The sequence below is a fragment of the Mastacembelus armatus genome, chromosome 15 (genome assembly GCF_900324485.2).
Source record: "Mastacembelus armatus chromosome 15, fMasArm1.2, whole genome shotgun sequence".
Taxonomy (NCBI): domain Eukaryota; kingdom Metazoa; phylum Chordata; class Actinopteri; order Synbranchiformes; family Mastacembelidae; genus Mastacembelus; species Mastacembelus armatus.
This window is the reverse complement of record NC_046647.1, coordinates 3,994,238-4,020,261: the sequence shown is the minus strand read 5'-3', so window position 1 is coordinate 4,020,261 and position 26,024 is coordinate 3,994,238. Positions and strand designations below refer to the sequence as shown.

The following is a 26,024-nucleotide window of genomic DNA, read 5'->3' as shown; positions in this document are numbered from 1 at the left end:
TTTAATTTTAGCCATTCGTATAAAACATAATAGCTTTAGTGTTGGTCTATGGGAAATTAACCAGCTGCTGTCCACCTTTGTTGTGATGGATGACTTTTGTGTTCAGATACAAATGTATAACATTCACTATTTATAATACACTAGTTAGCTGTGTGAGGCCTTGACCCTAAATGTGATTTATTAGTCAGAATCTATACACAGCATGCAAATGTATTTGTCATTAATTGATAATCATGTTTACATACAAATGTGTGCACTGACGTACTGATTTGTTATATAAATGTCAAGTTAAGTTGAATAATTTTTACTGAATCATTTTAATTATTACTCTTTTCCAAGCCAAGTTACAAAACTGGTTTTGCTAATAAATGACCTATTGAGATTATAGATGAGACATGAAGCCTGATATTTGATCAGAATGTTTCAGTAATGATTACATTTTGCAACAATAACAAAATATATCTCAGACTACAAAATACTGTAGTACAAATAAATGCCAGTTGGGTTAGCAAAGGTCTAAAACACATTAATGGTACCACTGTATTTCTGGAACACATATTTCTCCACTTATGCAAATAAACTTTCTGTCACAATTTAATTTTAAATGGCTAAAACTAAATTTTGCCATCAGTCTACACAAACACAGGCCACTTGTCCAGGGTGTCCCCTTGGCTTTTGCCCAAAGAGAGCTGGGATAGGCTTCAGCAGATCCCCTTGACTCTAAATAGGAATAAGCAGGTATAGATAATGGATGGATGTATGGATCTACACTGAAACCTTAGGATCTCAATTGTACACTAAATGACAGTTTGAATCAATTTGGAATTATTTTGGCTTATTGACTGGCAGGCAGAAATGGAAATTTGACCCATTTATAATTTAATCCTAGAACAGAATAAACAGCGCAGATGAAAAATTCTGTTGTTGGAAATAACTATGCATTACAAAAGACTCGAGGCTGGGTTTAATATAACACTTGACCTCCTACAAGTGTTGTTTCTGGAAATTAGCTGTGATGCTACAGTAACTTTGTGTTTACATAGTTAATTGCTTTCAATGGCATTACAGATTCCTAGAAATGACTTGACATTTCACTGTTTACCAGCTTAGACATTTGGTTTTAATGCTTCACTGAGATCTAGTAAGTCACTAGTTTAAAGCAATTAGTTAGGAAAGATTTGGTGGCATTCTTTCAAACTGTGCTGGTAAAAAATCTTTGGACCAGAAAAAATTGCATGCAGCCCAAATTGTTTTGTACAAAGTATTTCTGTCATCCAACTGCTATAAAAAAAAAAAAGATAGTTTACATGGACAACACACAGCGTGGTTACTGATGTGCACAGTTTTATTGCATTATTTAAACAGACCTGTACCTAGGTCTTAGGGCAGCCAGCCAACAATTAATATCATGATTTGATATATTCAGTACATTCCTTGCTTTCATTGCTGTGACAGATGTAAATAAATTGATGTCACTGAGAGAAACTCCTGTACTATACCAGCTGAGAGTCAGGTTGTTTATAGGTAAAACCAAATGTGCTTTTCAGCACACAGCCGCAGTGCTGGCTCAGGTGACAGTGGAGTATGAGGTCACAACACATATACGGGGCTTTCTGTTTGGCTCTCAGAGGCAAAGAAGGGCATTGTTCAGGTGGACTGATGCTGGTTGATAACACTTAGCTTTTCCATGTATCAGCACGACGAGGGATTATTATATTATTTTGTTCATATGCATTGTATTCAATGATACTAGGCTGAGAACTTCTTTAAAAGCCATGGGGGGGGGGGGGCATTCTAAAGTTCCTCATGAAAGCCCTTAGAATGCTTCAAAGTCTGAAACAATCCTGAATATGCCTTTTAAAGTGTGCAGTAATAAGTGTACATTGAAACAAGTGTTATCACTTGACACTGACACCTAAGATCCAAGGCAGTGATGTGACAAAATACTCTTTTTGCTTTTCCTTCAGTGGCTGCGAGCACTGCCCTCCAGCAGACAGAGCTTCAACATTGTTTTTGGAGAGTGTCCTTACTGCAGCAAGGTATGTGTGCAGCTTACAGTGTGATTGACAGCTGCTGTCTGTTCTTCACCAAGGCCTTCACTGCACAGTCAATAGATATTCAAAAAACTTAATTAGAGGCTCTATACATCATGTACCCTTCTCTTCTGAAAGGCTGCTGAACGTGTTTATAACAATATGTTGCATTCAGCCTCTTCTATTGAAGCTATTTCTTCTGTGAAAAGGATTAAGTGTGTAATACCGGATGTCTATGAATGCAGCAAGTCATTGATTCAAAGTGAAAAGCAAGTTTTATTTGTGCGTATGATTTTTGAGCTCCTTCATCTAAAGTTCAGCCAGATATGAGAGCCCACTTAATTTTTTTATAAAGTGATCCTTCATACCGCATGTAACTATAAAGAGCATTTAAAATGCAGAATAAACAGCGGCTTCTCTGTCTGTTGCAGCCTATTACTGTGAAAGTGGCAGCCCAGAAGTGCTGAGAAGTGGCTTTGTGTTCCAGTCAGCGTTGTTTCGACTTCGGCAAACTAGCGGACCTCTTACCTGCTTGAAAATTAGCTTGGCTATCCAAAGGTGTTCAAATGCAGTTTTGGATAATTACAAGAACAAAAAAAACAATGACAGCCAGAAAGGCGTATCTGCACAACAGTCTGTTCCTCTGTGTGGCACCAGCTTTCTGTCCCGGCTGCTGGAGAGCAGAACTTTCCCAATAACCAGCACTCTCTCTGTGTTCAGAACAGAGGTTACTGGTCCATCTCTGATGGCTGTAGCCTGTTCTGTGATTTGTTAGCTCTTTATCCCATCTTTCTGTGTATTCCATCTGTGCCTGGCTCATAATATGAGACTCCACAAATAGGTGTTTTCCACTCTGCAGGTAAATTTGATGTTCGTGTCTCATTGCGGTCACAGTCAGGTCATCTGTTTTCCTGGAGGTCTTTTTGGAATTATTGTTCTGTTAAAGAGGATAATTCAGGTGTTTGCTATTTAAATACTGGCAGCAACAACGTATTCTTCTGCTGTGTGATGTGTATTAAGTGCAAATAAACTTGTGACAGATTGAATGCTTGCTGAATACTTTTTGTGTTTCTTTGTAATAAAAAGTCCTAAGTCCTATACAGTGTATACAAACAGTATACAGAAAATACTTGTCTTGGAGCCATTTTTGTCAGCTCTAGCAAAAGTGTTGATACATTTTTACACAGCAAAAAAAAAAACACGATGACTCTGGCTGTTAACGTCGCCTCACACCTGTTTAGACTGAGTTTTGGGACCTATTGGAGGGCCTCTGAGATAGCAAGCAGCAATGGGTCGGGGTCTCTCCTTCTCCTCATCCTCATCCTCATCAGCATCATATTTTCCACTTGATCTCGGTGATTTTCTGACAGCAGGGAACCCCCGCTTTTCCTTCTATGAGAAAACAAGAAGAAAACATATACTTATATGAAGCACATGTATCTATGGTTATAGCCTTAAGGAGTCCTCATAATGAAGGTAAAATATGGTTTAAGATTTTTTTTTTGTCAAACAGTCTCAAATTGATGACATGAAAATAAGCACAAAATGAAACTGAATGTGTAGGTTCCTTGAATTTCCCTTCAGGGACTAATACAGCTTATCTCATTTTAGTATTGACTTGTTTCATACTTTACCTGTTGTGACTGAAGTTTATTTGCACCAGACTTCATGCTCTCCTCTACTTCATTCATCTCTGGACGGCTTGCTTTGGAGGATCCTCTGGCTCGTCCTGCTTTCTGCCGTTACATAAATGTGACATGATTTATTCCTGAAGCCAGTTAACAAAGGAAAAAAAAAAAAAAAAAACTTTATGCTGTTTTGTTTCTCTTCATGTGTGTTTCTCCAGGCACTTCAGTTGTTGCTGACCTGAAATATCTGCACAAAATAAAGTATATACTTTTATACCTATCCCAGTTCCCAGTTTCTCTTAAATAAAACTTCAACTCTTCAAAGCAATTGTCAGATATAACTAAATTTATTTGTGAAACACTAGCGGCACATGATTCAGTGAATATGCCCACTGAACGGCATTTATCTCAGTTGACATTTACTCTTCTCGCTAAACCGCCTGTAAATGGCCACTTCTGTTTAACTAGAGATCAAACTGGCCAATCCTTTAGCATGGAAATTAAATGACAAGAAGAGGAGAGGAAATCAGGAGCATAATTGGGGACACCCTGTGCTGTGTTAAGTGTGTGTCATCAACTTCCTCAAATTGGGCCATTGAGAGGGCACTCTCTGGACCCAAGGGGTCAAGAAGTAATTCTGGTGAATTTGAGGAGAATCATGCTGCCCCTCCAGCTTTAAACTTGACCACCCCTGGCTGACATATCCATTGGTGAGGGGGTTGGGGTCAGGGGGAGGTTAACCCTTGCTGTCACATTTCCCCACCCTAGGGTTAAGAGACTCAACAAAGAATAGGAAAATTTCTGTCTGACACTTAATTTGTTAAATGTTCACCGAACACAAATACCATTTCATGTAGTAAATGAGTTTTATCCATTCAACATTAAATTTACAATACAAAGTGTGCAAAAAATGAAACTCTTAAAGGCCCTGTATCAAATATATTACAGCATAGTTAAGCTTCAATAGTGATTGTCACTGACACAATCTCAAACTTCAATGCATGACTCTAAAGAAAAAGATGCAGTTATGTAGTGATATGATCTCACATAATACAACCCACTCAACAGCTCTTTAGACCCATGTGTTCTCACCTTTTCACTTGTGCAAGGATCTGCTAACTTGGTGGGCAACGCCCCTGCAGGTCCTTGAGGCATGGAGAAGTCCAGCTTTCCTGAGACTGCACTGGCCAACAGCTCTTTGACATGCTGGTAATCCGGCTTGTCTTGGTAGCCCAGAGTTTTCACATACAGTAGGAACACAGCTACTTCATCTAAAGACAGGAACACAGTGGAATCAAGCAAAGCTCAACAACATTAGATCAATTGGTATAATTTGTGGTCGGACAGGCAGTTTATTATCAGTAGAGTTAGATTTTACTGTGAAGCCGTTTTATGCTACTACCAGCTTTGGTACTGGTGCACCCTTAGCATGAAACCATTTCTGGCAGACGATTGAGTCATGCTGTAGCAAAGGCAGGTCACACCTGAAGGTGTCACAGTCCAGATAATACACAGCCTGGCAATGTATCTCCCAACAGAGAATAGATTAGACATGCTCACAGTTATGGATGTGCATTGTGTGTATGTGTGGAAGTGCCATTCACAGTCAGCCTCCATGTATCACACGCTGGTCAGACAATGTATATGACAGATTCTGCAGTAGGGTTTGTATCTCTCCCGCACACAAACACTTAGCTGATGCCTACCTAGGCTCTTATCTGTGGTGGCCAGCCGGGCCTTGTCAGCAGAGGAGCACCTGGTCCCAGCCATACATCACACACTCTAAGCCCTGACACAGGTGTGACCTCTCCTCATAAAGAGGAGTTAAAACACGACAAACTTTGAAATGCATTCAATGGGACAGCTGTTTAATTGACTAAAGTATTCTAGAGCCTCAGATTTCATCACTTCACCACCACCTAAAACGTCACACCACCACCTTTTTTTTTTTTAATCCCAGTGCTGTTTGTAAGAATGAGCTAAGGTCACGCACTAGGAACTGAAGTCTTGCCAGGAATTCTCTGGTCCTGTTTCCTGAGACAAAAAAACAGGAGGAGCCTGGGACTTAAACGTGCCTGTCCCTGTATGCTTTACATAAGTACAGCATAAGTATTGAAACAAGGACAGCCTTCTGCAAAACATTACCACCCTAACATAACAACAAAATGTTTGAAATACCACACTGTAACAGCTGCAAGAACTGAACTGAGAACTGAAATATGACATGTTGAGGATACATTTCCTGCTTTTGTTGTGTGGACCTAATTCAGTGGCTTAATGGTAAGTCCAGAGTTGAGTTTTATCCCTCCAAACAACAGGAACAGCTGTGGCCACAGTATAACCTCATACAAACAGGGTGCTGGTTTAAGGTATCTTGCTTATGCATCCAGGAATAATGGTGTACAACAGCCATCGCCCATGTGTGTGCCCTGAGAGTGTCAGCCCGCCACCTGAGTTAGTCTGAATTAGAAGTTGCCCTGTGGCCCCGGATTACCTGTGCTGGCTCTGCTCACTGACAGCTGCTGGACTGAGTCTGGGAGGTTATCCATCAGTCTGAGAGGAGTAAAGGAAGATAACATGGTGAGGACAGGAGTGTTATGAGACATGGAGTTCAGGGGTAGTGTAGTTTTGGATTTTGTTTTCCCTTAATAATACAAACCTTCATTTAAAAACTGCATGATGTGTTTACTTGTGTTATCTTTGACTAATATTTAAATTTGTTTGATGATCTGAAACATTAAAGTGTGACAAACATGCAAAAAAATATGAAATCAGGAAGGGGGCCAACACTTTTTCACACCACTGTATGTACACCCTCTGTCTTTACTTTTCCTTATCCTAGCAGATATTTGGCACCCTGTTTTGTAAAACATATTTAGATTGTAGGAATACCTCAGACAAACACAAATTAAAGACGGACATTAAAGGGGCATATAAAAATCCTGCAAGTGAATTTAAGAATTTCTAAATGGACAAGCTATTTCTTGTACTGTAACATACAGTGGAGGACTGCAGAGCAACAATAACCTAAAACTTTAAGCACCTGTAAGGCTTTGCCGCTATGTTATGCCTTTTGTTTCTACTGCATTTTATACATATAGAATGTGGGTAAACATCATTAAATACAGTGGGACAGCATCATTTCGAGTGTGTGGACATCTTATTATCTTATATTTCTTTCTTCAAAAAACATAAGATAAATTCAGGTAAAAAATAAAATAAAAAGTGCAAAAATCAGAAACATCCAATGGATCCCCCTAGAGAACCAAGCTACAAGTTGCATTATGTTTGTACAGCTGACCCACCTAGCCTTGGCCTCCTGGACCTGAGCTGGGTTTTGGAGAACACTGTCCCAAGGCAGAGACCCACACAACCAGTGAAGAAGACAAAAGCCCAGAATCTGTAGATCACCACGTCTAGATGGGGCTACAGTGAGACAAAAAAAAGTCAGACATGGTTAAATGGTTAAAAATTCAAATGTGACTTATATTTATCAGTCATTCATATTCTTTTACATGATGCTTATATCTTTTATCCACAAATTATTCCTGAATCCATCACAAGCTTTTATATTTGGTAATCAAAGCAGCTTTCCATATCTCTTCAATAATGTGGCCCTGTCCACGGTGGACTGGTGACCTGTCCAGGGTGTACCCCTGCCTTTCACCCAAAGAGAGCTGGGATAGGCTCCAGAAGATCCCTGTGACCCTGGTTAGGAAGATATAGATAGGTATAGGTATAGATAGATAATGAATGAATTAATCTCTTGAAAAATTCCACAGGCTAGAGGAAAATAAAAAAGCAGTGGAGCAAAAGTTGGCTGTCAACAAAACAATCAAGGTTGGACACAAGTACTATCTGAGCAGATTCCTGATTTACAAAACAAAGAATAAGTGAAACTCCTGCAGCACAGATACTAATTCATACTATTGCATATAAGTCTTTTATTACTCCTGAGGTCTGATAAATTGCTTTGAGTGAAGTTAGAAAAAAGAGAGCTTAGCAGATCAAAGCACTACTTGCAAAACACACCTGAATTTGGTGTTCAAGGTGCATTGTGGGAAATGTAGGCCGCAGGTTTTCACAAGGAAGAAGAATGTGTGGAATAAAGACATTATCTCTGGTTCTACCTCATGGATTTTTATCCTTTTTTTCCTGTCTGTCCAAGTCTGACAATTTACTGGTGTGCTATATCAAAGCAACTATTTGGGATATATGAAGACATGAAAAATCTATGTATGACACTTGAGGTTTCCCATGAATTTATACTTCTTTAAAAACAAGTCAAGAGTGTGTTTGCATCGTACTGTGTGTTTGTGTGAATGATTGCATGGATCTACATTAATGTGTTAGGTTTATCAATACTTGTGAACCAAGTCTATCCAGAGGGGTCGGGCATGGCGAGTTTTAGCAGCTCGATACTGTAACGGCCACTCCACACGTCTCCGGAGAAATTACCTATCGACTGGTTCCATCAGAGGGGAGAAATCTACTCCCTAAGCCCCACCCAGCATTGATCCTCCCCAGCCAACAGTCTAGTCTGAACAGGAAGCATGGTCACAGACACACAGCACATTACACGGAATGCCAGGCAATCTGATTACACATTAACAAATTTGTCGTATATGAAATACAAGCATTCCAAATATTTAAGCCATTACAGATGGTGAGCAGAGTGCAAAGGATGGAAACACTTCAAGCCAACAAATTTCCCAGTTTTTCCCAGCAGGAAGACTGAATGCTGACAGAAACTGTACACTGACTGACACAGACTGAATTTAGTCAGTGTATAACTTTCTTTTGTTTAAGATATATTCATGTTAGTGCATAACTGCTTCATTTAATAAAATGGATAAATTGATGTTTATCTTTGGCACTTTAATCTCTCTCTTACATAACTAATAATGTAAATATTTATTATTCTAAATATATTATCAAACAATTACTGATTTACAATGCATTGATTTACAGAATTAGTTTGTAATCATTAAAAGCACTAATTTGCTGATAAATCCAGTGGTTGCCTGTTGAAACCAGTGGCTCAGATTGCCGATTTGGAACTGTATGAAGCTACATGTACATGAATCATATGACCTGCTGCAATTTTTGACCTCTCAGTGTCAACTCTTTAGGGCTCGGACATAGTGACCCCTCCAGAGTTCTGACATCCAATCTGTTTTCTTGACTATTCTCTTGGAGTGAACTTGTGGCAAATGACTGGACATAGTTCAGAAAGACACACATTCACTTCAATTCACTTTAGGACAAGAACACTAAGTCCAAGATCAGGGAAAGGGTAAAAACAAACAAACAAAAAAAAAAACATTTCTCAAACTTTCAGAATTTTTAGGTGCACACAAAGAAAAGTGCATTAAATGGCTGGAACACAATGTATGATTATTTAAATATGATAACTGATCATTTTCAAAGATAAAAATATTGCCTTTGTATGACAGCACCATGAAGTGTGTAAGTGTGAAGTATTTGATGGGTTTAAAAAGTAAAAGTAAAAAGTGGTGCCAACTCTTTAATGTGAACAAAGCTGTGAAGACAGCAAAAACTGCCAACTTTACATTAGCTTCATACATGAAACTCTCACTCTCTCTCTGTTACACTTCATTTCAGTAACTGATAGTAAGAGTTAGGTCTTACTACTAAGTCAGCATTACGGTGTGTGTTCTGATTGTTGTAAAAAATTACATAGCACTTCATAGCTACTAAAAGCCTGTTGAAGAAGAATAAAGATGAAAAATGCATGCCATAGAGAAAGTGTTGCAATTCTCAGAGTGCCATAACAGATTAACAAATAAAAAGATCAACAACTATATAAAGCGTTGTTGCCCTCAGTGCATGCTCTGAGCACGTCATTGTAGCTCATAACAGTGTTGTGTGTCTGCTCTTCTGTATTTTAATGTGTTTTGCCCTTATATGGGAAATGGTATGGTACAGTGCAGAAATATGTATGTGCACATACTCAAACAGCTCACAAATGAGTTTTGATATACTTAAAAACACATACACACACAATCCATAAATACAGAATACTTTCTCTCACAATGCACATTCTCTACATGCTTTAGAGTTGATGCAGTGATAGTGTGGTTGTTAATTATCTACTATTGTTATTCAGATTCCCTAAAGTACACTGCAGTGTCACACACTTAACCCTTCTGCTTCACAGTCTTATTGTCTGAAGACGGTCTGCTGTCTGCTGGACGCCCACCGAATGGCAGTAATTACACCGTTTAGCTCTGTGTTCAAAGGCATGCTACTTACAAGCTGCGTTCACCAAATGTCACCATGACAACCTGTCAACATATCCATGGGTATTGGTCGATCAGGTCAAAAGAGGACAGATAAGGGTCTGGTGCTTGGTCATAATCTCCATGTGTCAGTTTCTTCCAATGGCTGTACATTTTTTCTCATAACTGTTTCCTTTGAAGGACCAGTGCAGGCCTGTGTTTAAAAGTATGATTATCATTATGTCTGTCTGGCTTCCAGCGATCTTGTGTCTCCAATGAGGGCAGTTCCTGGGAAGAAGGCTACTCACTTACAATTTGTTGCTTCATGTAAAAAGGCATTTCACAATTTTTAGAGCTCTGCTGCACCATCCCTTACTGCTTCATAATTCTATTACAACTGTCAGGATTTCCATCTCATAGCAAGTGCTGAGAGGATATTTTCTTCCCCTCTTTTATTTATTGATCACATTGGTAGAAACACTACTGCAGCGATTAGCCTGAGCCATGCTAACTCACAATGTCGAATTGGTGGGCAGGGAAGTTCACCAGCATGGAGCTCACAAAGGTTATCTGTGGCTCAGGTCTCGCTCTAACCAAACATCAAAGCACTTAATTAATGGAGGATGAATACAAGATGCAGGTTATGACTTCAGCTAATTAGGGAATTGTTCAACAGAGACGGTGCTGGGAAATTCAGCAGGGGCTGTAGATGGAGAATCGATGGTCAAAGAAGAGTGGGAGCATGTAGGCAATTTGCCAGTTAATGAGTTCCCAATATCAGCTGAGGGAAGCTGAGGGTGGCAGGGCAGAGAGACTGTTTTACATGTATTGACAACAAAGACTGCAAACTCTAGGGACAAAGATTTTAGTAGTGTTAATAAAAATGCTGTAAAAACACCAAAATGCTATCAGTTGTGAAAACTTGCCATTCTGAACTTTAAAATACTTCCTTTTATGGAGCAAGATGTAGAGATATTTTGGTAATCATTACCCCACATCATCTTACCTTACTGCCAATGAAAAATGAACTGCTTATTTCTTGTTTGAGTCAACCGTAATACAATCAACATTATGTGTGTTATTTGAAGAATCTTGGAGATTACTGTAAATACTACTCTTTTTTTGAGCAAAAGCAGACATGCACCAGCTAACACACTACTGGATACAAGTGAACTGTTTTAGGTAGAATTTTGCTTGATGGACAAAATCAGCTGCTCCCTTGTAGGGAAAATTCACTCCATTACCCATAAACCCTGCTGTGCATTGTGACTGCTGCAGCACACTCTGTCAATCAGCTAGATTGCCACAACATATTCAAATCAACTGACCATTATTCTGCTCACCACATGTGAAACAGCACCATCTGAGATTTTTGTGCTCATGAATTGGAAGGCTTACCAACTCCTTTGTGTGCATCAAGGCTGGTGTACTCAATGGTTCCATTGTGCCCCTTTTTGGGGTTTTCCCGGTATTCTTTATGGTCTCCATCAGGACAGTATCTGTAGGACAGCCCATAGTCTGCTAGATAGACCTACAGAACAAACAATATTCATAAAGTGTAACACAGACATCATTACTATGCACATGCTAAATAATTAATAGAAATCAGGAATCTCCAGTGGACTAACCTTTTCAGGTTCTCTGTAACCCAGCATGAGGTTGGCAGCCTTAATGTCTGCATGGACATACTCATTCTCATGGATATACTCCAGTACATCCACCTGGCACAGGAACCAGTGACAGAGGAACCAAAAAAAATGATGATGAGTAGCGCATAATAAAACAGTACTGATGAATACACAATGTCATGGATATGTTCTGCTGACCCTATGCTAAACAGAAGTCATTATCTGGTAAGGTGACCTCTGACTCTGAATTTAAACAACAATCAATAGACATAAAATGCACCAGTTCTTGTCCAAGCTGGAGCACAGTGGCTTTCTTCAGTCGACCTCCATTGCGATTGCAGATTTTCTGAAGATCACTGCCCAGTCGGTCCATAGCCATGAAGCGATACCTGAGTGGGAAAGATCACGTCAACATGCCATTCCTGAATGACAGAGGAGAAACACATTTTATAACAAAAAATATGTGTGGACATAAAAGCAGGTCATTGAACCAATTCCAGAAAAACACAGTGTGTGTGACAGTGAATGAGTCAACAGATAGTTCGCCATTTGGCTAAGCTGTAGATCAAAGCTGAAAGCTGATAAATTTGCTCTTAGGAGAGCATTAACAACCTCTTAACATTTCTGTTAGCTGTGTGCATTTCACATCAGGGCCCAGAATTTACCTGATGTACAACACAACAAACAAAAATATTGATGCTCATGCATAGACAAGTGTAATACAATCAAAAGTCAAGTTGGCCCTGCACGTCATTTCTTTTGCATTCCACACATTTCACATTGTGTAATGTACTTTAAATTTTGAGGGTCCACACATAAAGTCTATTTTTTCTAACTTTAACAAACTATATGTTATTATTTGCACCTGCTAACATGTTATAAAAGTTAGATTCAGACACAGTATATGTAAATAATCTACTGATATTACTTTTACACTAATGAAATGAGCAGAAATATTAGAGATCACCCAAATATCTGATAAAGCTGTTCACCAGCTGCGGGCTACCTGAGGTTATTATATTCAGCAAGTCCTGATCCCCAGTATGTTGGGATGCCTAGGAAGTTCAGATTCCTGGTTCTCATCCATGTTTGCACTGGAACAAGATTAGAAAAGAAAGAATTATGTAAATGTGTGTATTCATTCTAGTGTTTTTCCACTCCTGATATACATTAAATGGAGTGCCTGAAAAAACTGGAGCCTCAGGAGTTAAACCACTCATTAAAGTGAAAGCACAACTGTAGTAACGAGAAAGCAGAAAACCCTCCCTTGGATCACTTGCAAATCGGTGCGGGGAACTTTTAATGACATCTACCATTGGAACTTCAAATCTTTCGTTGTATGATTTCTTTACCTTGATTTTAACCTCCAGTCTAATACTTCTCCTTTTCACAGAGGAGGCTGAACAAAAGTATGGAAAGTAGGCAAATGTTATGCCCAGAATTCAGACTGATCCTTTTAAGTGTAATAATGGATGCATACAAAATCAATATCAGTGCTGACGGTACTAACACACAACTACAAACAAATACACAGGGAAGTCCCAGACAAAGCAGTGGGTCTGGCTCAGCACTTGATGGCGTCTGGCCTGACTGGCACTCAACCAGGCTGGCAGGTGGTCAGGGGCTCAGCGGAGGCCCAGGCATCATTACATGTGAGTGGCTGCGTCTCTCTTGCTCCTCCGCAGAAGAAGGCATTGGAGAGCCCAGACAAGCACAGAGAGGGGCCGGTGAGAGGGGGGTTGGAGGGGTCTAACTGCCACCGAGGTGCATGTTTGCTTTGGCTTATTATTAATTACTGTGCAGCAGGCAGCAGAGCCTCTGTGTCTGCTGCCACTTCATCAGTCAAACACACTCATGCTCCAGCAAGCTGCTGGGACGCTGGATGGGTGGTGCTACTCACTGTTCTCTGGTTTGGCTGCCCTCTGGTAGAACTTGAGCTCTGAGAACAGGGGGCCATTCTCATGGTACTCCTGCACATAAAAGAACACAATGTCCAACTATTTCATTATCAGCTGTCTGTGCCTAAAACACAAAGTGAGGCTATAATAACAATTACTGTCGCAACCAATGAGCATCTTTTCCACTTTACCACTACAAATAAAAATATTCCTTCAGTTCCTTTTTAAGTAGAAAATATTTGGAGCATCCATCCCAATTAAATGAGAAGGGAATCTCTCTTCAACCACAGGTGCTAATACAATACAACTTTGAACTTACTGACATGTTATAAAAATCTGGTTAAAAACCTACAGAAATCATCAAATCATCATCAGTGAATCTGAGCTTATCAATGAATGAATCAATGAAGGCTGTCTGCAGAGTAAAACAGCCATCTCTGACCTTTGTATTATGCTGTTCTATATCTTTGCTATGTCAGGAATTTACCTTGTGATAGTTCTGACAGAGGAACACCCTCTAAACTGCTGCTGTTGCTTCATCAACCACAATTGAAGCTATCATGTACCTTTCCACTGGGTGACTGTAGCTGCTCTGTAGGAAGCCAGTTGAGCATTTGAAGCTACAGATGCTGCTCTAGTTAAGTAACTGTCGGCCACGCCAGGTTCATTTTTTTCACTGAGAAATCAACTGGCTTTGATTTGTATACAGGATAGAAAGTCTTCAAGCAGTGTCTTAACTTGTTCAGCTTTACACTGTCAGCAGCTACTTTGAGACACAACGCAGTGTTTTGATATCTGCGACATATGGAGCTGTCAGTGTTAATTCATTGACTGCTTCAGCTGGTAGTTCTTTCACAAACTTCTCCATGTCTGCAATGGAGTATTATACATTATTTACATTTAGCCACTGCCTTACCTCCCTGGAGACGCCCCCCATTTTGGGAACAACCCAGCAAGTGACTGTCTGATGCATCTATGCCATTTGAAAAAATATGCTACTATTCCTATAAAGCACTGCATGTCTAAGATAGCGTCACACTCAAAGTTCTATTCTGCTACATTGTCAAACATTACTTCTGTTCATAATTTGCTGCAGTTTTCTTACAATGTCTTCAAACTTAAGCACATAATGTTTGGTGATGTAAGAAAAGAGGAAACATCACTCTGCTGCAAGCAATTTCTCCATGCATTATTGTCCATAATCCTAGTAATGTCTGCTTTCTCCTTCACAGCAAGGGCATCTTCCTATACTAAAGTTTCAAAAAAAAAAAAAAAAAGCATTAGCAAGTCCCTGAAAATGGATAGGGTGTCTTTGTGGTCTTTGTGCGGCAGAGATGTACTCACCACTTTAATAACAAAGTCAGTATCTGCTGCAACAGGCCTGCCCACATCCTGGGAGGCTAGAAAATAACAGGAGAAAGTGAGGAAAGATGAGAGAAAAGGCAAAAGCTACAAAACTGTAGTACTTTACTTGTAAGTCTTAACTCTGGATTCAGCCTTGGCCAGGAAGAAATTTACAAAATGCTGTATTGAGCAGCTGATTAGAAAACAAAGGTCTTCACAGATTAGAACTGCTCACTGTCAATGGTCAAATTCTTCCACAATCGATTTTTTTAAAATCAGATTTGTTCCAACAGCTATCACAAGGGGAAAAAGACATAAAGCAGTGCAGTGGTACTGTGAAGCATGTATGTATCTGGCCTGTACCTTACATAGCCCACCTCTGAGGAAGTGACTGGGTGTGTGCCTGTGTGCAAGTGTGCAAGTGTGCTCATTACAGTACCGAGATAGATAAGTCCAAAACCACCATGACCGATGATCTGCCCCAGCCTCCATTTCTTTCTCTCAGTGTCAGTCAGAATGAAACCGTCTGGGAGTGGTTTCGGTAAACCACTCTTTCTGCGTGGTGCCATAGAAACTAAACAAGTTTCAGAAAGTATAGGTTAACGTTATATTGCCAATGCCAAATTAGTGAAACAGATGAACTATCAAATCTGGGTGACAACATTAGTTTTCAAAACCAAATGTAAGGGAGGTAATAGGTGAGCAAACTGCTATTTTCAGTAGCGTTATAACATGAAAACAAAAGTGAACAACACTGAGTTCAACATCATACCTACTGCCAGAGTGCTTAGGAGTTTAACTAGCTAAGCTAATCGTTTGGTAACTTTAACAGCTAACATTACATAAACTAAGCAGCAGATTAGTCATTTAACTTGTGCACTAAGAGGTAATTTGACATGACTTACAGAAGGAAATATACGCGACCTCCGAAAGGAATCGAAACTGTACGTCGTCAGTTGGCCGTTTTGATCAGAAATGTATCGGTAAGCTGTTTCACACCCTGAAGTCAGGGCTTCTTCTCTAAACTGGCTGGTTTAGAAACAGAAACAAAAATCGCTTCCTGAAAGTTTTCCCTCCCGCTAAACCGCAGAGCCAATCGCTTACAAGAAAACGTTTCTCAACAACCAATAGCTAATAAATAGAATATTAGGGGCGGGAACATGCAGTAATAGACATTCGGCTGTGTTCGAATGTCCCCCCTACTCCCTATAGAAGGAAGTACGCTATTTTGTAGTGGCGTCCGAATCGCTAGTAACTGAAATTAGTGCCCCCCCCCCCAAAAAAAGAAAGAAAGAAAAGTAGTGCCCTCAAAATTTCCCACAATGCATTGTAAAGGTAGTGAGCAACGATGGTCACTAGACAGGCAGAATAGATCGGCTTGCATTATACTGACAAACTTGGTGCACATTACTTTTGAAGAAGCAAAAGTTAACGCCTCATTTATTTCAACATTTATGTATTTCGTTTAATAACTTCCATGCCTTTGTGCATTGTGTTGAACTTGTAAAACATATTGAAGATAGAACATTGTCATTACTTTGGCTCCCCAACATATAAAAGGTAGCCTATGGCCTAGATGAACATATTGCCCAGTAAGATTCATGCTTTCATTAAACATGTTTATTTAAACTTTTAAACTGTGTTGTCTGCTTTTGTTTATTCTGTTATATCCTTAACTAATAAGACTATATACATCACACAAATATCACGCAGACACTCCCACACACACACACTTCTATCTTTGTGAGGGCACTAATTGACATAATGCATTCCTTAGCCCCTTACCATAAAATCAATTATTTGTTCATTTATTTATTTAGTTACATTACAAATTTGACACTTAAAAGGCCTAAACCCTGTGATTTCCCTGCTACTGAATAGCCACAGTCCACCCTGCTTTACGGAGCAGATTATTATGCTATGATAGTGATGTTAACTTTAGTTTAAAAAATATATTCTACTGTGTGCGAGCCTTGTAAAATTTAACGGTCAGCCGAGGTGTCATCCTTCAGTTTCACACAAGGCCATATACAGCTTTGTCACAGTTGGTACTATGGTTTCATCTTCTTCTACACAAAATGGTCAGTACCACATCAGGTTAATGAACACAGGCTGCAGGAATAAAATGCAATGCTGGAACCAGCGGTGGACACAAAAACACACATTTTCTCCACTCATCGCTCCAAATCAAGCTTGTTTTATTCCAATGAAAGGATAGGGAAAATGCCTACTCCTCTTGTTCCTGTCAGTATGCACCTGCAGTGAGCCTATCAATCTACAGGCACCCTTAGAGCCTCATTTAAGATTCAAGGATTTTGTTATGAACGGAAGAAAATAAAAGTGGATGAACATCAGGTAGTCATAAGGAAAACTAGGGGAAAACTGAGTCCGCTTTGGATTGAAGTCATGTGCGATGTTTGTCTGAAGATCAGTGGCATAACACTTACAGTGAATGCAGTCTAATTATTGTATAATAGAGGCTATGGTGTATCTGAATGCCTGTTATTTACTGAGCTTACATCTAATTGGCTGAGGAAGGTTTTTAATTGCGTAATCACTCCCTAACACATTTTCACAAATGTGTACATCATCAAGTGAGCTTAGTATTAATGCTTTTTATTTTGTTGGTGATATGTCCATGCAAAGGATCATGGGCAGTTTTGAACTTAGTTGAGTTTTCAGCTTCAAAGTAAGTAAAGTGGCTTATAAGGCAGGATAACATGGCATCTGCTGTTTCCATCTGCCTTTTTGAAAGAACACTAAATCACTTGAGTACCATTTTTAAAGCTTGCCTTCCCATTGTCTGTTGAGTTTGTGGTGTTTGGAAATTTTCTTCATGCCAGTGTTTGTTATACCAGTGGAATTCATGGGGCACAAACTCCACAGGCAATGAAGCGGGTATTTTCAGCCTTTATGTAAAAGAAGAGGAATCTTTATGGAGACATTTAGATTTCTTTTTGTGTGATGCATGTTGATTTAGTGAGCTTCAGAGGTGTTCGGTGTATTTTTGAACTGTGTCAGTCTAGCAGTCTCTTCTGTCTGTTTACTCCCAGTATGCTCTTTTTCTTCTTAATAATCTTAATTCTATCAGAAAGGTTTACAGTCAGGGTTAGGGGTTAACTCTAATCCAACTTCCAGAAAAAGCTGACAACTTGTGACTGATGCTGACAGTGTGCAAATCTTGGTAGCAAATGAAAGAAATGGCCCAATCTCCACTTGCATTTGTAAAATGGGCATGTTGCCCTCTAAACCTCAGATCAACTGGCATTCTGAGCAATAATTATTAAGTATGTACACTCTGATAAGACAAGAAACAGAAAAGTCTTTTGTCGTAGAACTGTCTTTTTTTAAGATTACTAATGTGATTTCTAAACTCGGGCACCCTTGTGTCATGACTTACAGGACAGTAAGTAGAACTGTTTTAAACTTATGTGCTACAGGTCATAAAATGCATAAAGCATACAGCTCCATATAGGATGTGATTTATGCTGTAACATCAGACATTTGTGTTGCATAACTGTCAAAAATGCTCCTGCCTCTTTGCAACTTGTGTTTGTCCACTGGCTACAGTTATTTTCCCAAAATGATGAATTATTCCACAGACTAGTTTTTTAATGAAATATTCTTAACTTCAGTGAGACCATCAGAGGTTAAATGTGCTGAGTAAAGTCTTTGTCCTTGTCCACTAGAATACAGCTGTACAGCCTCACACCAAATCAATCCAAGCCATAGATGTTAACTTCGTTGGTAACCCCTAACTGTGACCCTGGTTTTAACCCATGCCTCCCTTGATCTCTCTCTATTTTCTCTCTGTTGCCCTCTCTCTTTCCACTTGCCCTCTAATGCTCTTGCTCTCTCCTCTCTCTCATCTCCCTCTGACTCTGTCACAGTCTCACCCGAGGTAATTGTTCTGTGAGCTCAGAAGTGCCAAACCACATTGCAGTTTCCTTTCCCCACCTCGCATGACACCAATCTCTGTGAGGGCGCAACACCATTTTATGTAACTGGCCCTCATGATGGAGATGGTATAATTGTCCTAATTAGAGGGGCCTGGATCAGGGCGGCTGTGGCTCTGACCCACCCCGGCCCGAATCCAAATGGTGGGAGGCTGATAATGAGCCAGTGTCTGCCAGTTAATGTGCTGTGTCTATCAGTAAGAGATACTCAGTATGGACACTGTGCCAAAGAGATGGAGAAGGTTTTGCTATTTTTGATTTATTTTTCATTCCCGCCCTTTCACCCACTCATGCACATAAATTTACATTTTGCCTAAAAAAAAATTAAGTGCTTAATTATGTACAGAAGTCATACCTGTCAGCACAATAGTGGGTGTTACAGTTTGTCAGTAATTACAAACATCTTGCCCTCATATCATAAATGATATTTGTGAACTGTTTCATTTTATGAATCATTTGTTCCTGGCCTTGTGTTTGAGCTCCTATCATGCAAGTGAGTCACTATTGCAGGTTGTGACTTTGTTCCCTGCATGAATATGAGATCTATTGCCAGTTCAAATGAAACCAATACAAATCTAATGGCCAGTAATAAGATGCTGTTTCACTGTTACTGAATGTGCGCTGGGTCCACGCCAGTGTCTGCTTCTATAGATGTACATGTCTTTCTATGTTTAATGTAATCACATCATTGGTCAAGGACAGGATTGGTCCAGAAATGATTGTTTAAGGGTTAAGACTTAGTTTTAGGGTAAAGGTTAGAATTAAATTAACATTAGGCAAAGAGCTGGTGTTTCGTTATGATGATTAAATGGGTGGTAAGAGGCTAGAGAATGTCATGTGTCATGTCAAGTGACCTCACAACTATAGAAAGACAAAAATGTGTGTGTGCATTCTAAAAAGCTGTGCATGATTTGATCCTAATAAAATCATACTTTCTGCTCGACGGAGCAAGCACTGACCAGGATTCAAATTAGGCTTTAATGGCTTCCATGCCTGGGGCTAAACTGAAATGTAAAACCCCAAACCAAACATCATTTAGTCCTTACATTCCTTGATACGGCCCAGCAAGTAGAAATTGGAGACAAGTTGTTTAACTGTAATTTGCTTTGTTTCATGCAAACATTGCATTGAAGAGGCTGCTCTGCTCTATGTGAGCAAAGACGGTCATCTGGATATGTGTTGTGGTGCTATTATTGTTCATTTATGTTCATTTATGTCCACTGATCTCCCAAACACACCAAATCATTGATTTACGTTGTGTTTTTTCCTCTGGCGTGAAGAGCCAGACAAACAGATCAAATAGCATTCAGAAGAAGGTTTAAACAATCCAGGACTTTTGAATACTATTTAGGCTGAACCACTACTATATTCACATATATCCCAAAAAAGGCTGGAAAAATGCAGCACAGTGGATTGGTGGTTAGCACTGTTGCCTCACAGCAAGAAAGTTCCTGGTTAGAAACCCAGCAGGGGCCTTTCTGTGTGGAGTTTGCATGTTCTCCCTGTGCTTGCGTGGGTTTTCTCTGTGTACTCTGGTTTCCTCCTACAGTCCAGAACACATGTAGGCCTATGACAGGTTGACTGGTGATTCTAAATTGCCCATAGGAGTGAATGTGAGTGTGTGAGGTTGCTTGCCTATGTGTGGCCCTGCGATGGACTGAAAGATGCACTGTATCAGATATAGCTAATAGCATGTTAATATCTGTAGTCCCCAGGTAGTCCCCACGTGTCTGCAGGTAGACAAAATATATATTAGGTAGGCAAATTCAATTTGCAGAGCACTATAAACCAAGTAGGACCATGAATTCAACTGTTTAAAATCCATTCACTTCACCCACAATTGCATACTCCTACCAAGCACACCACCACCTCTCTACATGTACCAACAAAACCAATACCTCTACAGAGGTATGTAGACTGTTCTCATATCCAGACAAGCCCATTAGGGTGAAAACAATGGACAAAATTTTGTAATGCATTGGCCACTGTGTTACTGGAAGAGAGGTTCAAGATCTTGGGAGAAGTCAGGCAGACATGTAGTTGCAAACACTAAAGAACTGATGTAGAAGTGTTAAACTATCAGCAGCACTTTTAAGTTATGGTGGACAATGAGTCATAGATTGACAAAAACCTGCGCTGATAATGAGAAACCTGACAGACCAACTATCAGCCAACATGATCACCATGGTATTTTTTGCATGAGAAATGCACCTGAGTCTGCAATACTGACCAAAAGGGCTGTCGTGCATTTAAAGGCTTGCACAAATATTATGGTTATTTTGGATCTCTACTGGCTCCATCTTTCTTTGCTATCAGACATGAAGATTTAATATTTATTAAAACCTTCCCAAGCCTTAGCAAACTTATTTTATGTATGTGATGTGGTTTTAGAGAAGTGTGCACTTGGTTGTTTCAGGGAAACACTATTTTTCATTGGAATGGAAAAAAGTCTGAACTTATTTTGTTACATCATTTTTTATTATTATCATTATAATGTAGTATATTCAAGCTCTAAAAAGTTCAGCAGATAAAACAAGATCCATGTCAAATGGCATTAACCTTTACTTTGTATTCTCTAGCCTTGTATCTTCACAGCATTACTGTATTTGTTCAGTGGTTCTCTGAGAATAGCCAGTTCTAACATTAATACACGCAATATCAATGAGCTCTTTGGACAATGATCAATACATTACCACTAGGCATGCTCCTGTCAAACATTTCCCAGCAAGCTGCCACATCTACATGTGTGGAGAAAATGTGATAAGACAAAGTTGAGCGAAATCATCTTATCAGGTGCATAGAAGGTTGAAGCAGTGGCCTTTGTTACGTGACATAAAAAGCAGTGTCCAAAATGCTCTAGCACCTGATGCATTCAGTAACTAGATGGATTTAGTTGAATGACATTAGCCAAGGCATAACCAAGTCCACTGTCAAGCTTAAGAAAGCAAAGTCTATGAGTTCTTTGCAGTTGTACATGTACTACTACAACTACTGTTGTTTTTCTAACACAGCCAAAATATTACCTTCACCTTATATAGTATTACATATTGTGCAAAATCATGTTTTAGTTTTGTTAATTTAGAGTTGTTCGTTAATTAAATTGATTAGTTCTTATAAACAAGTTTCAGCTTAAAAATCACTTGCTCACATGTCAATGAGCTGTGAAAGGCTGGTTAAGTGCAGTTGCTGGTAATCTTTTCATTTTCAATTTTGTTTAAGTATCTGTGTTTTATTTTGTAACACAGTTTTTCACAACCACAACGTTTTCAGAGCAGAGTTGGCATAATAGCCTTGCTACATTTATTGAAGAGACCTTGAATAAATGTGTGTTTATGTGTCTACTGAACATTTTCAGTCAACATTGCATGACCTGCTGACTTACCTGCTCTAACCCACTAATCAGCCTGTTCTCATTCCCAGTGCATCAAATACTAATGCTTTGTAAAGTACCTTTGCCTTGCATACAAATGTTATAGAGTACCTTTGGTGTACCCTATGACATGCACAGGCTATATAACAGAGAACAATGTTAACACAGTAGTACCAGTGCCTATATATACCCACAGGTTTTATCCCTAAACCTAGTCACAGCTTTTCTTTGTGCCTGTACTGTACCTAGTCACATAGTTTGTGTGTTTAAACAGAAAAACCTTGTAACATCTTGTTGTGTCTAAACCTAACCACATCATTTTTGTGAAGTAGCTTTGGCATCTCTTATGAATGTATCAGTTTGAATCCCCAATGTATTCCTGACAAAGCATCAATATTTGACATCCTGTGAATAAAATGTGTTGCATAAATCTAGATACCAGTTCACTTCAAACCCACCAACACACTGAGAGAGAGACTGGTTCAGCCTAAAGACTGGAAACCAAAACAAAAGAGGAGCAATGTAATGTATGCCATACAGTGTAAGGAAGAATGCTCAGACCTCTACATTGGAGAAACCAAACAACCACTTAACAGGTGGATGGCCCAGCACAGAAGGAGCAGCTCCTCTGGACCACAGTCAGCTGTGCACCTCCATTTAAAAGAGAGAGGACACTCATTTGAAGACAGTGATGTACATATTTTGGACAGAGAAGATAAGTGGTTTGATAGAGGAGTCAGAGAAGCTATAAATGTTCAAGTGGAAAAACCCTCCCTCAACAGGGGTGGAGGACTCAGACATAACTTATCTTCAATCTACCAGTCTGCCCTTTTATTTGTTCCCAGGAAATTAAGGAACACATCAAATGTTCATACTCTGCAGACAGTTGGTGAATCAGAGGGGTCACATGAGTCTACCGTTAGATCCTAACCACCCTCACCTGAGCTCACTTCTTTTGTTCACCTAACGAGCCTATTCAGACCAGGTGTGAAGTGAAACCAACTCAGGTATGTGGGTCTAACAACTCTCACCTGATTTACATAGCTCACCTAGTGAGCCTATGGGTCAAAGGGGTGGAGTGAAACCAACCTGAAAGATAAACTGGAGGTTCCATACCAGCTTTCTCTTAGACTGATGAACCCACTTGGATGAGTACTGAAATGTTTTGACCTAAAACTTGAAGTCCAGTTGCCATGACTCAACCTCTAGATAACTTCACCTGGATGACTGAGAATCTCCACAGACATTTTGCATAATGTCTCCATTCTTCTAAAGCTAAGGGGCTGCAAAGTAGTATAATTTTGCAGGACCAGATGGATGTACTGAAGGTGCGCAGCCAGATCCTGTGAAATGATATCAACAATGTACACAAATAAAAAGCTAAAGTCAAATGATGCTAGGACAAAATGGGTCATATGTAAGTTTCCAATCTGGTTGTCTATGAAAAGAGAGATTATACAATCCACAAGTGGGTAGAGGGGTGTCTGACAACAGGTCTATAGGTCAAGGTGAAAGCGAATATGCCAAATTTCTACTAAAAAACTTACCAAGGTCAACTGAAAAAATAATGGAAAGGGGCAAAGGCAGAATAAACTCCAGCTAACAACTTTACCAGGTGACCAGTTAGTTTGTGGGTGAATTTAAATATGTACATGTATTGAACATGAAGGTTTATTATGTCTGGTTTATGAATTATGCGTATCATAAACAATCTTAATAATTTGGGGCAGCAGATCCTTTAAACAGAAGATCAAACAGTAATACAGGATATCAGTTTACAATCTGAGGGAGAGTTCCCCCAATCCAGTAATGTATTTACCGTGTAAAATATCATTAATGATGCCAGTCAGTTGTCTTTTAAGATATTATTCAGCTATTTACAATATACACATGCTATTTACACAGGGGGATATGAAGGTAGAACTGATCTAAGAAATTAGCCACAGCTTTTCCTCAGGTTTACTGAGGTTCAGTCCGTTCCACTGTGGGCTGGTCCAACTGCAGTCTGATGGCGGGTTCCTATGAGAGAGTAGACATTCCCCAGAGTCTTGGGCTGCAGGCCTGGAGTCCGTTTGTCGCCTTTCCTTACTCTCCTCCTGGGCGCTGCAGGATCGTCTCATGGAGTTGGTTGATGTGAGATGGTCAGCTGTAGGCCAGCCACACGCAGGGAGAATGTCTTCATTCCCCCTATTTGTAGCCTGTAAAACAGTCTCTACTTTATGGTTCTTCTGTAGCTCTCTTTCTGTGCCTCTTTCTCCTCAAGGCAAGAGTACCTTGAGAGTCTGGACATCTCTTAACTTTCTCTGAATTTGTCTGGAACTGTCCATTTCTGTTCTCTTCGGGGTGTTCAGTTCCAGAGTTCCATTCTTTCAGAGTCATCCTCAGAGAGTTCATTTTTCAGAGTTCAGGGTGTGTCTGTCTGTGTACTATCTTTTTGTGAGTTGCAAATCCCTGCTGGGCAAGATCTGAATTGTTAGTTTGGCTGGATTAGCTAAGATGCCTAAATGTCTGCTAGTGGCAGGATGGAGATTTTTGACAAAGATTTGTTTAAAGTGGACATCTCCTTCCATGTTAGGTTCATTTCTGGAGCCAAAATAGACTCGACGGAGTCTGTGGTAGTATTCATAAGGAGGCTCCTGGCAGTTCTCTTGGACTTAGAGAACAGCAAGTAACACAGTTTAGTTTAAGTGATCAGTGTAGGACTTTGTTGTAGGCAGTAGCCTGAGGAAATCGTTGCAGATAGATTGAAGCATTTGATGTGTCGTGCAAGTTTATCAAGATCACACATTGTGGGATGCTGATCAGGATGATCAGAAAGGAATGGAGTGCATGCTGGTGATGATATCACAGGAGGATCATGGATCCTTAAAGAAACATGCTGAGGGGACAGCTGTGCACCTGCTCATTGGGTTTTCAGGTCCACTAGTTATGCTTTTACCACAGTAAGCAGGTGTTCTGTTGCAATCAACTCCTCCTTGTGTTGGAGAAGATCATCTGCTTATGATCATAATTCTGTTCTCTCAACTCATCTCTTTCTGTTTCTGCTGTCTAGTTCTGCTGGAGGTTTTTTTTCTTCCGTTAAAGGGAGTTTTTTCCTCTCCACTGTCGCCAAGTGCTTGCTCATAAGGGAATTGTTGGGTTTTTAGTTTTAGTTTTTGTAAAGTGCCTTGAGATGATTTGTATTGTGATTTGGCGCTATACAAATAAAATTGAATTGAATTGAATTGAATAGTTTTAGAGGTTAGCTCCTCAGGGAGTCTTTGTGCACTGTGTTGTGCATTTTCTGACAGCAGGATTTCATCTTTCAGATTTGTAACCTCTTGTTTGCGTTCACACAATCTTTGACTTGCTTATTCTAACAAGTAGTTAGCTTGTCTTAGCCTAGTAGCCATGTTTATGGCTAGGCAGCCTAACATTTTAGTTAGGTGCCGGTTATCAAAGGTCTCTGTTTTAGCATCAATTCAATTCAATTCAACATCAGACTAGATAGAGGGGACTGAAAATCAGAGGCACTGCTGTTTGGAATCTGTTCTGCATATCCCAGTAATAGATCTTTAGTTAAATTCATTAACACTGCTTCATGCTCAGACAGGGTGTAATCCTGGCTGGGCTTCATCTTTGTGGTCACATCTCGTGGGTTTATCCCAATGAGATGTGATTCTTTTCTGAATTTTTTTCACGAAGAATGTGTTATCAGACTTGAGCCACTAATATGTTTAAAAGCAACCAGGAGTTCTAGGATTTCATCCTTAGGGAGGCTTAGCCCTCACTATTGTTGTTGATAACACTACCTAGGAAGGGCTATCACGCATGTGCAGAATAGCAAAGATAACCAGAACGGGAATTTCCTGAGGAAAATATGTGTGATTGCTGAAAGCATGCTGTTATTGCCGCTTGCAATATATGTCAATCACTTCAGAAGTTG

General features: G+C 39.7%; 2 protein-coding genes across 8 annotated transcripts in view; one reads left to right on the top strand and one right to left on the bottom strand.

The window, feature by feature from the left end:
* fancl (FA complementation group L) overlaps window positions 1–3,212 on the top strand; it is a 33,922-nt gene extending 30,710 nt beyond the window's left edge. For all 3 annotated transcript variants that reach the window (XM_026310138.2, XM_026310140.2, XM_026310137.2), the window contains 2 exons: window positions 1,968–2,039; window positions 2,465–3,212. In XM_026310138.2, the coding sequence (XP_026165923.1) occupies window positions 1,968–2,039; window positions 2,465–2,500 (108 nt within the window). In that variant the 3' untranslated portion in view covers window positions 2,501–3,212. The remainder of the gene's footprint in view (window positions 1–1,967; window positions 2,040–2,464) is intronic.
* On the bottom strand, window positions 1,780–15,838 carry vrk2 (VRK serine/threonine kinase 2). 5 transcript variants are annotated; one of them, XM_026310129.1, is made up of 14 exons: window positions 15,679–15,838; window positions 15,213–15,347; window positions 14,774–14,829; window positions 13,432–13,501; window positions 12,538–12,625; window positions 11,812–11,920; window positions 11,532–11,624; window positions 11,302–11,434; window positions 6,967–7,087; window positions 6,156–6,214; window positions 4,754–4,932; window positions 3,668–3,769; window positions 3,267–3,425; window positions 1,780–2,970 (listed from the first exon to the last, which is right to left on the bottom strand). In XM_026310129.1, exons 2-14 carry the CDS (start codon window positions 15,340–15,342, stop codon window positions 2,596–2,598), a joined length of 1,674 nt encoding a protein of 557 aa, XP_026165914.1. In that variant the 5' UTR covers window positions 15,343–15,347; window positions 15,679–15,838; the 3' UTR covers window positions 1,780–2,595. The 5 variants fall into 5 exon arrangements, with proteins under 5 accessions (XP_026165914.1, XP_026165917.1, XP_026165918.1 ...); XM_026310132.1 differs by lacking the exon at window positions 15,679–15,838 and adding an exon at window positions 14,535–14,679 and having other exon boundaries at window positions 15,213–15,296; XM_026310133.1 differs by lacking the exon at window positions 15,679–15,838 and adding an exon at window positions 14,556–14,679 and having other exon boundaries at window positions 15,213–15,296.
* Window positions 15,839–26,024: the final 10,186 nt, after the last annotated feature.